The sequence below is a fragment of the Lynx canadensis genome, chromosome B4 (genome assembly GCF_007474595.2).
Source record: "Lynx canadensis isolate LIC74 chromosome B4, mLynCan4.pri.v2, whole genome shotgun sequence".
Classification (NCBI taxonomy): domain Eukaryota; kingdom Metazoa; phylum Chordata; class Mammalia; order Carnivora; family Felidae; genus Lynx; species Lynx canadensis.
Window position 1 is genome coordinate 44,488,677 of NC_044309.1, and position 14,633 is coordinate 44,503,309.

The 14,633-nt window shown below is 39.2% G+C and overlaps 1 protein-coding gene across 1 annotated transcript; it reads right to left on the minus strand.

The window, feature by feature from the left end:
- Positions 1-8,307: 8,307 nt before the first annotated feature.
- Positions 8,308-14,154, minus strand: LOC115518331 (natural killer cells antigen CD94-like). The gene is made up of 3 exons (XM_032593720.1): positions 14,005-14,154; positions 11,044-11,153; positions 8,308-8,617 (listed from the first exon to the last, which is right to left on the minus strand). Exons 1-3 carry the CDS (start codon positions 14,062-14,064, stop codon positions 8,491-8,493), a joined length of 297 nt encoding a protein of 98 aa, XP_032449611.1. The 5' UTR covers positions 14,065-14,154; the 3' UTR covers positions 8,308-8,490.
- Positions 14,155-14,633: the final 479 nt, after the last annotated feature.

Here is a 14,633-nt window from a genome sequence, read left to right on the forward strand (position 1 = left end):
ACAGCTAACATCATCCTCAACGGGGAAAGACTGAGAGCTTTTTCCCTGAGATCAGGAACACGACAGGGATGCCCACTCTCACCGCTGTTGTTTAACATAGTGCTGGAAGTTCTAACATCAGCAATCAGACAACAAAAAGAAATCAAAGGCATCAAAATTGGCAAAGATGAAGTCAAGCTTTCGCTTTTTGCAGATGACATGATATTATACATGAAAAATCCAATAGACTCCACCAAAAGTCTGCGAGAACTGATACATGAATTCAGCAAAGTTGCAGGATACAAAATCAATGTACACAAATCAGTTTCATTCTTATACACAAACAATGAAGCAACAGAAATACAAATAAAGAAACTGATCCCATTCACAATTGCACCAAGAAGCATAAAATACCTAGGAATAAATCTAACCAAAGATGTAAAAGATCTGTATGCTGAAAACTATAGAAAGCTTATGAAGGTAATTGAAGAAGATTTAAAGAAATGGAAAGACATTCCCTGCTCATGGATTGGAAGAATAAATATTGTCAAAATGTCAATACTACCCAAAGCTATCTACACATTCAATGCAATCCCAATCAAAATTGCACCAGCATTCTTCTCGAAACTAGAACAAGCAATCCTAAAATTCATATGGAACCACAAAAGGCCCCTAATAGCCAGAGTAACTTTGAAGAAGAAGACCAAAGCAGGAGGCATCACAATCCCAGACTTTAGCCTCTACTACAAAGCTGTCATCATCAAGACAGCATGGTATTGGCACAAAAACAGACACATAGACCAATGGAATAGAATAGAAACCCCGGAACTAGACCCACAAACGTATGGCCAACTCATCTTTGACAAAGCCGGAAAGAACATCCAATGGAAAAAAGACAGTCTCTTTAACAAATGATGCTGGGAGAACTGGACAGCAACATGCAGAAGGTTGAAACTAGACCACTTTCTCACACCATTCACAAAAATAAACTCAAAATGGATAAAGGACCTAAATGTGAGACAGGAAACCATCAAAATCCTAGAGGAGAAAGTAGGAAAAAACCTCTCTGACCTCAGCCACAGCAATTTCTTACTTGACACGTCCCCAAAGACAAGGGAATTAAAAGCAAAAAGGAACTACTGGGACCTTATGAAGATAAAAAGCTTCTGCACTGCACAGGAAACAATCAACAAAAATAAAAGGCAACCAACGGAATGGGAAAAGAGATTGGCAAATGACATATCGGACAAAGGGCTAGTATCCAAAATCTATAAAGAGCTCACCAAACTCCACACCCGAAAAACAAATAACCCAGTGAAGAAATGGGCAGAAAACATGAATAGACACTTCTCTAAAGAAGACATCCAGATGGCCAACAGGCACATGAAAAGATGTTCAGCATCGCTCCTTATCAGGGAAATACAAATCAAAACCACACTCAGGTATCACCTCACGCCAGTCAGAGTGGCTAAAATGAACAAATCAGGAGACTATAGATGCTAGAGAGGATGTGGAGAAACGGGAACCCTCTTGCACTGTTGGTGGGAATGCAAATTGGTGCAGCCGCTCTGGAAAGCAGTGTGGAGGTTCCTCAGAAAATTAAAAATAGAACTACCCTATGACCCAGCAATAGCACTGCTAGGAATTTATCCAAGGGATATAGGAGTACTGATGCATAGGGGCACTTGTACCCCAATGTTCATAGCAGCACTCTCAACAATAGCCAAATTATGGAAAGAGCCTAAATGTCCATCAACTGATGAATGGATAAAGAAATTGTGGTTTATATACACAATGGAATACTACGTGGCAATGAGAAAAAATGAAATATGGCCTTTTGTAGCAACGTGGATGGAACTGGAGAGTGTAATGCTAAGTGAAATAAGCCATACAGAGAAAGACAGATACCATATAGTTTCACTCTTATGTGGATCCTGAGAAACTTAACAGGAACCCATGGGGGAGGGGAAGGAAAAAAAAAAAAAAGAGGTTAGAGTGGGAGAGAGCCAAAGCATAAGAGACTGTTAAAAACTAAGAACAAACTGAGGGTTGATGGGGGGTGGGAGGGAGGGGAGGGTGGGTGGTGGGTATTGAGGAGGGCTCCTTTTGGGATGAGCACTGGGTGTTGTATGGAAACCAATTTGTCAATAAATTTCATATATATAAAAAATAAATAAATAAATAAATAAATAGAAAAAAAAAGAAAATAATAATAAAAATTCGTGAGACAGTATAGCAGCAGCTTTTCAGGGATTATGGAAATTCACAACACATCTGGCACCAGGCTTCACCCTGAACGACCTTGTTCCAGCACCAGCGAAAGTGGCCGTTTTCTGGGGTCAACTGGGACAAAGTGGCTTCGACAGTCTCTACCAAATGTCCTTCCAGCAGTGGAACTGCTTTTCCCCGTGTGGCCCGAGGACCTCCCGGACCCCACTCTGTTCCCCGGGGATTCGCCCTTCCCCCCAGAGCACCACCAGGTATCGAGCTGCAGAATTGCAGACTTTGTGCTTCCCTTGGTTACAGTCTTAATGGAATATAAACCCTCTCCTTTCTCCCTTTTTAGTTTAGCCCCTGTGGCTGTTTCCAATTTTCCACTTTCTCTCCAGCTGCTTTGGGGGAGGGGTGCTTTTCCTGTGTTCATTCCCCCCTGCCCAGTCTCCATCCTCTCTCCACCCACAAAAGCACCTCCCTTCCCATGGCTTCTCGCTCCCCAAGTTCACCTCTCTGCGCCACGTACCTGCTGAATTCTGGGTGCTGGTGGTGCAGATTGTTGTATTAACCTCCCGTCAATTTTCTAGGTGTGTGGGATGGTTTAGTGTTGGTCTGGCTGTGGTTCATGGACACGAGACACACAAAACACTTCCATGCTGTTCTGCCATCTTCTGTCCTAAGAAACTTTTAATTAACCTGAGGTTGAATTTTTTTCTCCCATGCAGTCTTCTAAAACCTGTAAGTTTACATTGAATTCTACACTCCACGTCAAGTTAATTTTTTTGTGATGGTGTGAATTGCTTTTTTTAAGTTTTTGCATATAAGTGTCTAATGATTCCCATATCACTTGCTGAAAGCAACATTCTCCTTTTGAAATATCATTGGCACTTTTGCCAAAAGTCAATTGACCATTTATTTGTGAATCTATTTCTAAACTCTCTATCCTGTTCCATTGATCTGAGTATCTATCTTCTTTCATCAGTATCTTTTATTTTAAGTAGGGTTCATGCTCAGCGTGGAGCCCAGTGTGTTGAACTCATGAACCTGAGATACGACCTGAGCTGAGATCAAGAGTCAGACACATAACCCGCTGAGCTACCCAGGTGCCCTACAAATATCTTGATTATTGTGTCCTTGTGCTAGTCTTCAGGTATGGTAATATGAGTTCTCCTACCTTGTTCTTTCTTGAATTTGCGGTGACAAATTTTTTTAAAAAGAAAAGTTCAGGTAGTGGCCATAGTTTTATTAGAATTCCAATACCCAGTTAATGGAATCTGGGCTCCTTGCAGAAATCGTTGATTATTAGTCAGAGGTAGGAGTTATACAAGGTGAGTCTGGAGCACATGTGCTGCTGGAAAAAAGGGGAGCACTTAACATAATGTGGGCTGGTCAAAGGGATCAAGAGACCAGACGAACGAATTCCCAATGGCTAAAGCAACAGCAATTTAAGCAACTAAATAAATGGCAAAATAAATAAAGCATCATTGTACTATAAACCAAAATAAAAACTAAATATCCATCAACCCATACCAAGATAAAAGAATTGATCAAATAAATACATGGGGGCAATGAGACAAAATTTGCATGCAGAATTCCAAATACAGCTCCAGGTATCATTTTACTCCTGCTTCAAGGAGAGGGGTATAACTCCTCGCTCTCTAAGTACACACTGCACATAATGATTTCTTTCCAAAAACCCATTACAGAATCATATGGAAGGGAAAACAAAGAATAACTTTGTAATGGAACACCTGGCAAATAGTACCGGACTGAAGAGAGTTATCATCAACAGTGACAGGCCATATTCATAGCATGCGCTCTTGGTATAATAATGTGATAAAAGTGACTCTGGACCTGTGTGGGCTTCCTCCCCAAATACATGACCCCGGTCTACGCATGAGAAAAATATCAGACAAATCTCAACTGAAGGATATATTTTTTAAGTACCTAGAAAGTCCTCCTCAAAACTATCCACATCATCAAGAACAAGGAAAATCTGTAACACCCAGGGGGAACTTAAGAACACATGACAGCTAACTGTGCTGTGGTAACATGGATGGGATCCTGGAATAGAAAATCTGAGTAAATTATGCATGTTAACTAATAAAAAGATATATCACTTTTGTTTCTGAATTGTAACAAATATACACTATTAAGATAGCATGTTAATATAAGAGTACAGTGTATTTGGGAACTTTGTACTATCTTGGCATTTTCTTTCTGTACATTTAAAATTGCCCTAAAAATAACCTGTATTTAAAAAAGTAAAATCAGCATGTAGGTGACGACCAAAAAGAAAAAAATGTTACTTGGTTTCGGGTATGAATTGATTTAATCTTAGATTAACTTGGAGAAATCATAACCATTTTGAAGCTTCCCATCTAGGACCATAGATAGTATAGTTATCAACTTACTTGTCTTATTTTCTCTTATGAGTGTTTCATAATTTTCAGCACATAGATGGTACATACATTTTGGCACATATACACTATTAATTTAGTGTGATACTGTAACCAAATCAACATGAGTTTGCTCCTTGGTGAGTCACAGAAAGGAACTACACCATGTGAGTTGTCACTAAAAGGAAACTTTATTTGCAGCAAATGAGGAGACCGTGGGAGTAACTTCCAAAGTCATGACTCCCGAAGCAATGGTGAATAGGTTCCTTTTTTCACGTGAAAAAAAAATTTTAATGTTTATTTATTTTTGAGAGAGAGAAAGGCGAGTGTGAGCAGGGGCAGGGAGGGGCAGAGAGAGAGAGGGAGACACAGAACTCAAAGCGGGCTCTAGGTTCAGAGCTGTCAGCAGAGAGCCCGACTCGGAGCTCGAACTCACAAACCATGAGATCATGACCTGAGCCGAAGTGGGATGCTCAACAGACTGAGCCACCCAGGCGCCCATCCTTTTTTTTTGAATTAGGATGAAAAAGAGGATCCACGTCACCATAGGTAGAGGAGGGCATGAGGTCACACATGCACCTCAAGGAAACAGGCCTCCACGCACACCGTGTGTTGTGTAAATAAGGCTTGTGATAAGGCTCCTGCTCCTCCTTGGGTCGAGATTTTAGAATTATAATGAGGTAAAGGTATCATCAATCACTCTAGCGGTCACTCCATGGTCCATCTGAGCAGGTGTGAGTCAGGATGACACTCAAACTGTCCCCGGGGGATCTGGGCAGGCTGAAGGTTTGGTCAAGACAGTCACTATTGTTTGAGGGATGCTATTGCTTTCCACTTGCCAGAGTTAAGAGAGACACTGGTAAGAGGATTTGCTTAAGGAAAACTGTGGGACGAAGGTGGGTGAGTATAAGCTGGTGGGCAGTAAAGGTCACATCTTGGGGTCTAGCAAGTGACAATACTAACATAAATGGTATTTTTGTTTATTTCAATTTCCAATAGCTTATTTTTAGCACATAGACCCATTACTGAATTTCACATACTGTCCTATATCTGGAACCAAAATAAACTCACATATTAGTGTTAGGAGGAATGAGGCGAAACGCTGGGATTTTCTATGTTGGCAATTATGTCCTTTGCAAATGGGTGTCGTTCCTTTTTGCATTCCAATCTGTATCCCTTTTTTATTTCTTGCATATCGAACTGAAATGGCCTCCCTTGGGATGGTGAAGAGGGGTGATGGGTCCAGATATCTTTGCTTCTTTACCGGTGTTAAGGGAAAGCACTCAATCTTTCGCTGCTCACTATATTACTAACTGGAGGGTTTGTTTCTTTCTAATGTCATTATCATATTGAGGAAAATCTCATTCCTACTTTACTTATTCTTAGTTTACTGAGACGATTTATCATGAAATGATGGCGACTTCGGGGTGCTTTACCTGCATCTACTAAGGCTATCATGTGGTTTTCCTTCCTCAGCCTATCATTCAGGTACATCACCCCAATTCATTAATCTTGCACATGTGGAATAAACCCCACTCCATTATGATGTATAATCTTCTCAATAAATTGCTCCATGCAATTCAATGTGCAACTATTTGTTAGGAATTTTTGCTTGTTTTGTGCACATGAGCTGTGGATTCTTGGTTATCTGGTTTCACTATCCAAGTAACACTGGCCTCACAGAAAAAGTTGGAACATTTTCAATATTCTTCTATCTCCTGGATCATGTTTTTTTCCCCCTTTTAAATTTTACTCTTTATTCAGTATTTACTAGAATTCACCAGACAACCCATCTGGGGTTCTCTCTGGATTGTTTTAACTACAAATTGAATAACTCATTCTGGATATACAATGAGTTCAAGTTATCAAATTCTTCTTAAGTTTGTTTTGAAAGATCAATTTTTTTCCAGAAATCAATGTCTTTTAGGTTTTAGAATTCATTGGCAAAAAATTCTTCATCATGTTCCCTTATAATCATCAGTAAATCCTTCAAAGTCTGTAATAATGCTGCTCATTCATGCTTCAAATTGTTCATTTAGGCCTATTCTTGATCGGTCCAGCTGGAGGTTTATCACTGTTGTCAGCTTTTGCAAAACTCACTGTTATATTTGTTTTATTATTTCTTTTATTCCCAACTTCTCTGATTTCTGCTCTTCGTTTCATGATTTCCACCTTTATTTGATTTGGGTTTTATTTCTTTTCCTCATTCTACTTTCTCAAGGCAGAAGTTGTGATTCTTGATTGGAAAAGCTGCTTCCAATGTAAGCATTTTCCCTGTGAACACTGATCGAACTGCCTCCACATATTTTGATCTCTGGGTGATTTGCTTTCATCCAGTTCAAACTATGCCAAATTTATCCTTTAGAACAAACAATGGCAAAAATATTTTTTTAATTTTCTTCATGACTTAATCTGAGGCGAGGAAGAATTTATTCCAATGGAGTAAACAAAAGAGTTTCAAACGGAGCTTGACCTTGCCACCTCACTTTTAAACTTCTCGCCTCCACAACAATGAAAAAATGAATGTATGTTGTTCAAAGACACCCAGGTTGTGGGAGTTGTCATGGCAGCCCAAGGGATCACTAAAACACCCTGTAACCAGCACCCAGATTGTTACACCCCATATTATCAGCACCTGAGAGGCACCTTGGACATGGTTTCTTTCCAAGCATAACGTTGGACCATGGTAAAGACTAGTCATTTCCCATTACTATTCGTTTAAGGAATAATCCATATGGCAGGAAATTTTGTCCTGATTTCTAATAGCATAGGTTAGACTTACCTGGTGTAGAACCTTATAAATAACTGGAACGTTATAGGAGGAGCGATTTTGTGTCTGGGTTTTATTTTGCTCAAACTTACGTTTGTGATATTATATCCACAAAGACATGGACAGACACTTTAAATGAAAAGAAATACCATAAACACATGCTCAGAGACACAAATAACAGGACCTCGTAAATTGAAGTGAATCAAAGAAACATTTTTTTTAATTGGTGAAGATTTTTTGGTGAAACCAAACAGACTGATAACACGTTGCAGTGGTAACCAAGAGAGGAAGCAGGAATTCTTGAATGCTGCTGACTGCAGATAGAGATGTAGAGCATCTATTGTAATATTCAACGTCTGTGCAAATTTCATATGGACACATTTTGACACAGAAATGGCACTGCTAGACATTTACCCTATATATACACTCTATGGCAAGTAAGACAGTATTAAGTGCTTTCATTCACACAATTCTAAAATTCTGGGACAAACCTAAACATCCATTGGAAATAAAACATTTATCAGTGTGACATTTGCAGAAATTTATACAAAGTAATGCAGCTACTTATGTACTGATATGGAACACACGCGTGGTACATTTTCAACAGAAACATAAAGGATCGTTACTGTCGTTTGTGGCATATAACATTTTGTTTAGCAGACGGCCTGTGTATAGTTGTATTTTATTAGAATACCTCAAAGAATACTATATAAACCAGTTACATGTGTGCCTCTGAGGTGGCAACTAGGTTAATAGAGGACAAGATGGTTGGGAGCATGTGTTCATCGTTTAGGACATCTACTACTGTGAACATTGCAAATGTATTCACTACCTATTTAAATCAAGATGTTTTAGTTATATTTTAAATGTAAAGTCTTACACTCAAACTTTTTTCACATTCTCTGATGGAATGGTTCTTGAAATTTCAAAAAAAAAAAAGGAAGCTTCATTTTTGGATGGATGATTTTACTATTTCTAAAACTTACTCTTTTATCCATGCTGAGGGATGTGTGAAAGATCATAATCCTTCATACGCCATGCATAGTTGACTAATTTGAGCGATTACCCTGTGTTTTTCCTTACAGCTGTTAAAGAATGAAATAGTGAACATTTGGTCACAGCGCTTCTTTAATTATCAGGGCCAGAGAACTCCTTTTCACAAATGTAACGGAAGCGTTTACTACAATCAGCACTATAAATAGCTGATGGTCTCAGGTGTCCACATTTCACATCAGATAAACTCCGTCGGAAACTCCTGCACCAGAAAATAAATTCATTTTAGAAAGACATTTCTCAGGCAAAATTTATCACAAATTGAAAACATATGTGCCGTTATTTCAATGGCATTACAAATGTTGAGAGGGTCATATAGTGTTAAGATTAGGAAGCGTAATTGTATCCAAACCTAATGAAATGTTGCCAATGGACCATTGGAACTAGTGAAGAAGTACAAAGGGTAGTGTAGACTGCGAGGTAGAGGGAGTTATACATATACACTTGAAATATGCTCCTAAGACTCCTGACACGTCTGGGAAGTGATCAAATAAAGAATGTGTATGAAGTGATACAACGCAATTACATATAAACATATTTCCAAGCGCCTATAATTCAGATTGATGTGCCCAGAGCAAGCAATTCCACTGCTAGCCTCACTTTGAGCAAAAAAAGGTGCTGATTTGCACTTAAAATAGAGTGCACTTTTTCTCCACTGAGCCTAATGTCTTCCACACCAAACGAAGCATTAGACTTCGATGAAATTTGGCCATGAGCCTAAGGTACCTGGATTTTAAACGTAAAGGCTGGGCTACACTGTCCAGAAAAAAAATGTTTCTTAGTTTTAATTTTCACCCATATCTTCAGGAATCTGATGGGAAGTAACCATTTCAAGAAATAAAATGGAGGTGTCCCCAACTTTTTACATTCAGCTGTTGTTTCAGTAGAACTTCTTTGTAGGGGGTTCCATTGCCCTCCCTGCCCCTTCATGGATTTCCTTCTGTCTCTTGAAGCACTTTTCTCGGTGATGTTTTCTGGTTATCCTCTTGTCCCCTTATCTTAACATGACCTTATACATGAGGGTGTCCGAGGGCTCAGACCTTAGATTCCTGAGAATCAACCCAGCCTCGCACTTGTCACACTGTCTATTTACTGCTGCACACAACATTTGCATCCCAGGCACAGACCTCTCACCTGATCGCCATGATCATCTATCACCAGGCCCATGCGACACCCCCGTACATACTTAAATGCTTAACAGTTTTACTACCATTGTATCTAAACCTGAATTCCAAATATGCCCTATTAACGTTAATGGGAACGTCATTCTTACCACACTTGGACCAAAACCTTGACACCATCCCTGATTTGTCCGTCCCACAACACATCTTTGGAACAAGTATAGAATCTGGCCACATGGCCATTTCAGCTCAACAGACTGTCCAGAGTGCATCTCCAAACCAGTAGCCAGATTTTGTCCCTCCTCCACTTAAAATCCTCTAATAGCTTCTTGTGACCCTCATGAACCAATCCAAGGTCTTACATTTTTCTGATCCCCACACGCTCTCACCGTCATTCCCTCTCTGACCTACTTCTCTCCCACCTCGTTCCCCTTGCTCCAGCATCCCAGGCCCTCTTGCTATTTCCTCAGGAATGCTAAGTTCATTCCTACTGCTGGGATGCATTTGTATCAGCTAACCCACATCCCAAGCTCATTCAAGATGCTGTGCGAACTTCATTTCTCAACGAGTCTGTCCTGACCACTCCACTGAAAGCAGTGAAATCTCTCCCTCTTTCCTTCATACACAAAAGGCACTTTGCACTGTAGCAAAAAGTAAGAGATTTCACATCACTCCATAGCATATATCACCCCGTAATGTGACATGAAATTCACTTGGCACGTTGAGATTGTCGCTCATCACCAAGAGCTCCATCAAGCCTGCATTGGAATGTAGTATCCACAACGGCAGAACTGTAGCATGTTTCATTCACCACTATAGCTTCAGTGGCTAGAAGCATGGCTGGCACATTGTAGGCCATCAATAAACAGCCTGTTAAGTAGCCCATGTTTCCCATACTGTCCCCCATGTTAGCTAGGTTTAGTTACAACGGATCACTTTTCTTCATTTTCTAAATCATTTCATAGACATCAACTGACAAACCTATGCGATTTATTAATGAAACATGGCTAGCAGAAATTCTTGTGGACATGTGTTAGACAATAACATGTATGATATTAAACACCACATTAGAACTGTAAGATTACTGAATGACTCCTTTGGAAAAAGCTCTTTGTTGTTGTTGTTCTTGAATGATACCAAGCAAACAGGACAAATTTCACATACAGAGGAGGCTGCCTTAGCCACTTTTCCCTCCTAATTATCTTTTTACCATACCCTGCAATTATATCTGTGGACGTGCTTGTACCATAGGACATACAAGATACAAAAGCAAAATGCCATTTCACTGCGTTTGGAAGTACTTTCCATTAAAGAACATGGAATAAATCATGCTCTTTGGGTCTCTTGAGGTCTCAGATTTGCATTCAGTTGCCTATCTAAGAAATGAAATCAAATGGAATGAAAGATATTCCCTAAGTCCTCAAGGATCTGTTCCTCTTCTTCACCAATAATCTACCAATCCGTTACTGAGCAGGAAGGGAAGCAAGGTCATGAAATGAAAACTTACAGCTGCTGAGATAGGGGTGAGCCATCCAGCCATTTCCACTGATACCCACTTTCTTGAACTCTACTTAATCCAATCCAATGATTGTATTTTATTTTTGATTGAATACGGACCTGTGACAAAATTGGAATTATTAGTATTATTCATAGGGTCAGTGAAAACATCTTACCCACAGAGGACTCATAAATAAAACACTGGGCACTTTTATCTTCAAACACATTTATGATAAATGGAACAGGCAGGCTCATTTCTCCATGGGGTAGAGAAGACACAGGAATGGAAATGCTTTAGTGAAGGACTCACTCAAGTCTTTGTGACTGGATCCAAGATATCAGCAAAGGGAAAAAAACAAATCTCCATATATGATAAAGTAGAGAGATAAATGTGATTGCACTAAATCAGGAACTTTTCCTCTTCATAAGACGCCTTACAGCATGTGAAAAGACAAGCCTCAAGTCTAGAGATATACGCAATAATTTACAGAACAAATACATATTTCTAGAAATACACAAGGAAAAAAATTTATCCAATAAGAAAAAAAATGGACAACAAATGAGAACATATTTCAAATATGGGGAGTATAGCCAAGAAATAGAGAGAGAGAGATGCCAAGCTCACTAGAGATCAGGAAAATTCAAATCAAAGCCACCAGGATATATTTTACTAGTATTTAATTGGCAGAAATTAAAAATAACAGCACCAACTTTGTGGGATGGTAGATATCAAATCCATCTTTCAAAATGTTGCTAAAATCGTATTGAAATGAAATTTTAAATTATCACCTCAAAATGGACCTTTAGGAACCCTGTCCCCAATGATTTCACTCCTACGATGAGTTGTGGTCAAGAGAAGTGAGGACACACAAGAGAGTTTTGCACTGAGACACGTCTAAGAATGATTCATGAAGGACTGTTCCTAACCACAAAAGGTGGAAACAACCCAAACTTCCATCTTCTAGAGATTCTTAGCCACACTGGGGAATATTATACAGCAGTGAAAATGAAGAGACTATAGCTACAAGCGGTCAAACACTGTATCCCATTAATTTGCTCTACACACCTCAGGAAATAAAACTTCCGTGAGAATTTTCCTTCTGTAGGCAGTGGATATCATACAGTCTGTGTTAACAGTGTGGGCACTGAATAATGCATGCAGTGTCTAAAATATCTCTACCATAAAAATTCTGTAAGTTCTTTGTAATCATTATTCCACTTGGCATATTGAATGGAAAGTAACAAATTAATGTCCTTTGCTAGAAGCAATGTAATTGAATCTCTCTCAGCCTCTCTCTCTCTCTCTCTCTCACACAAAGGCACCCAATAACACACACATGCATCAATATTTCTTCACAGTAATTACATTGTATCAGAAAAATTTGAGGAGCGTATAGTGACTGCCTAAGGAAAACGAATGGGAATTATAGAATTGCGACCAAAATAGATGTTATCATTTCTAAGTCTCCGAATAAACACTGATGTTCAATGTCCCTTGATTCTTTCACTCACATAATTTTGCTAGATCATAGGGGTATGCATAGGTATCAAACCCAATTTCAGTTTGCAGTATCAATGGACTTAAGCCCCTCCTGTCATTACACTCCTGGGCTTGGTAAAGCAGCAAAACATGGCAAATCCTAAACCATCAGTGTAAAAGTAATTCTGTTCTGTAGCAAAGTCGATCTGAAGTTCGGAGAGTGTATCAGCAGCCCAGTTCAGATACTGACAGCCAAGCTCTCATCAAATGAGGTGCTAGACTATGAAACTCAGATTTTGCTCTAAACAATGGCAAAAGTCTCAGGAAATTTCAAAGGCTCTAGATAGTTCCTGGAATAACAGGGATAACAAGTATAAGAAGTTTCATTGAAACTCTGAAGTCCATAAATTTCAATGGCAGGTCTGAAACTGAAGAAAACTGAATAGGAAATGACAGGGGAAATACGGATTAAAAATAAACTTAATTTGTGAAAGAAGAAAACTCCAACCATTTGGAAGTTGATTGATAACAGCTGAAGTTGAAGTTAATCCAAGTACGTATAAGCGGTCCTGGATTTTTAAAATTTGTTTGACCCAATGTGCTAATGTGTACTACAGAATCCATTCTACTGACTCTATATTCCCAAACATTGAAAGTAATGTCAAATGTGATCTAGATTTTCTATCTAAAGGAGAGATGCTTTCTCTGTTATTCTGGATTATAAGCAAAAGAAAAAATATCATTTTCAAAGAATCATTCCAGGGTGTCTGTGTGGCTCCATTGCTTAAGTGTCTGACTTTGGCTCAGGTCATGATTTCACATATGTGAGTTCGAGCTCCACATCGGGCTCTGTGCTGACAGGTAAGAGCCTGGAGCCTGCTTCAGATTCTGTGTCTTCCTCTCTCTCTGCCCCTATCTCACTTGCACTCTGTCTCTGTCTTTTACAAAGTGAATAAATGTTAAAAAAAAATAATTTTTTTTTTTAAAAATTCATTCTAGCTACATTCAACCTCTTCATTTTTCAACCTCTTTTCCCATGGCCATGAATGGAGAGACTGATCTTCCCTTCGAAGTTTAATCCCTCCCATATACTGAGGAAGGAACAATACAACTCAGCACAATGAGAAAGTATCTCTTTAGAAGGCTCATACCTTTGAAGCAGTTGTTCTTTTGCCCTGTATTAGCCCTGAGAAGATAATGCTCAGCCATTTGAAGCGTACTAAGTGTTAAGATGCAATATATACAATACTAAAGACTGAAAATCATTCCATGGCATGCCCAGAATGGCTGTTTTTCTTGATTTAAATTAATGGTTCTTCTCAGTCACTGTTACACCTATGTCTCTTCCACAGACAAATCTGCGCCAGTTAACAAAGTGCTTCAAAACAACATGCCATATAATATTGGAGGAAAGTCGAAACAATTATCTGAACTCCAGACATGCTTTGCATGCTCAAAGCGTTTACATCAGGTTTAGGAAAGTAGACATACTTGCTCCTCTTTAGTATCAATCTTCAGGAGACTAGACTGCAGATCTTGGCATGACACCATGCTCCTCTCCCAAGTTTTCTCCTCTTTTGAAAAGTGGTAACAGCTTTTTCCATGGCAGTACCATTTTCCTTGAAATGTGTCATCTTCTTCATTCCATGCTCATGGATTGGAAAACAAACATTGTTAAAATGCTGACACTACCCAAAGCAATCTACACATTCGATGCAATTTCTATCAAAATAACACCAGCATTCTTCACAGAGCTAGAACAAACCCAAAATTTGTACGGAACCACAGAAGACACTGAATAGCCAAAGGAATGTTAAAAAAGAAAACCAAAGCTGGACACATCACAATCCTGGATCAAGCTGTTTTACAAAGCTGTTTTCATCAAAACAGTATGGTACTGGCACAAAAGTAGACACATAGATCAACGGAACAGAACGGAGAACCCAGAAATGGACCCACAAATGTACGGCCAGCTAATCTTTGACCAAGCAGGAAACAATATCCAATGGAAAGAAGACAGTCTCTTCAGCAAATGGTGTTGAGAAAACTGGACAGCAACATGTAGAAGAATGAACCTGGACCACATTCTTATGCCATACACAAAAACAACTCAAAATGGA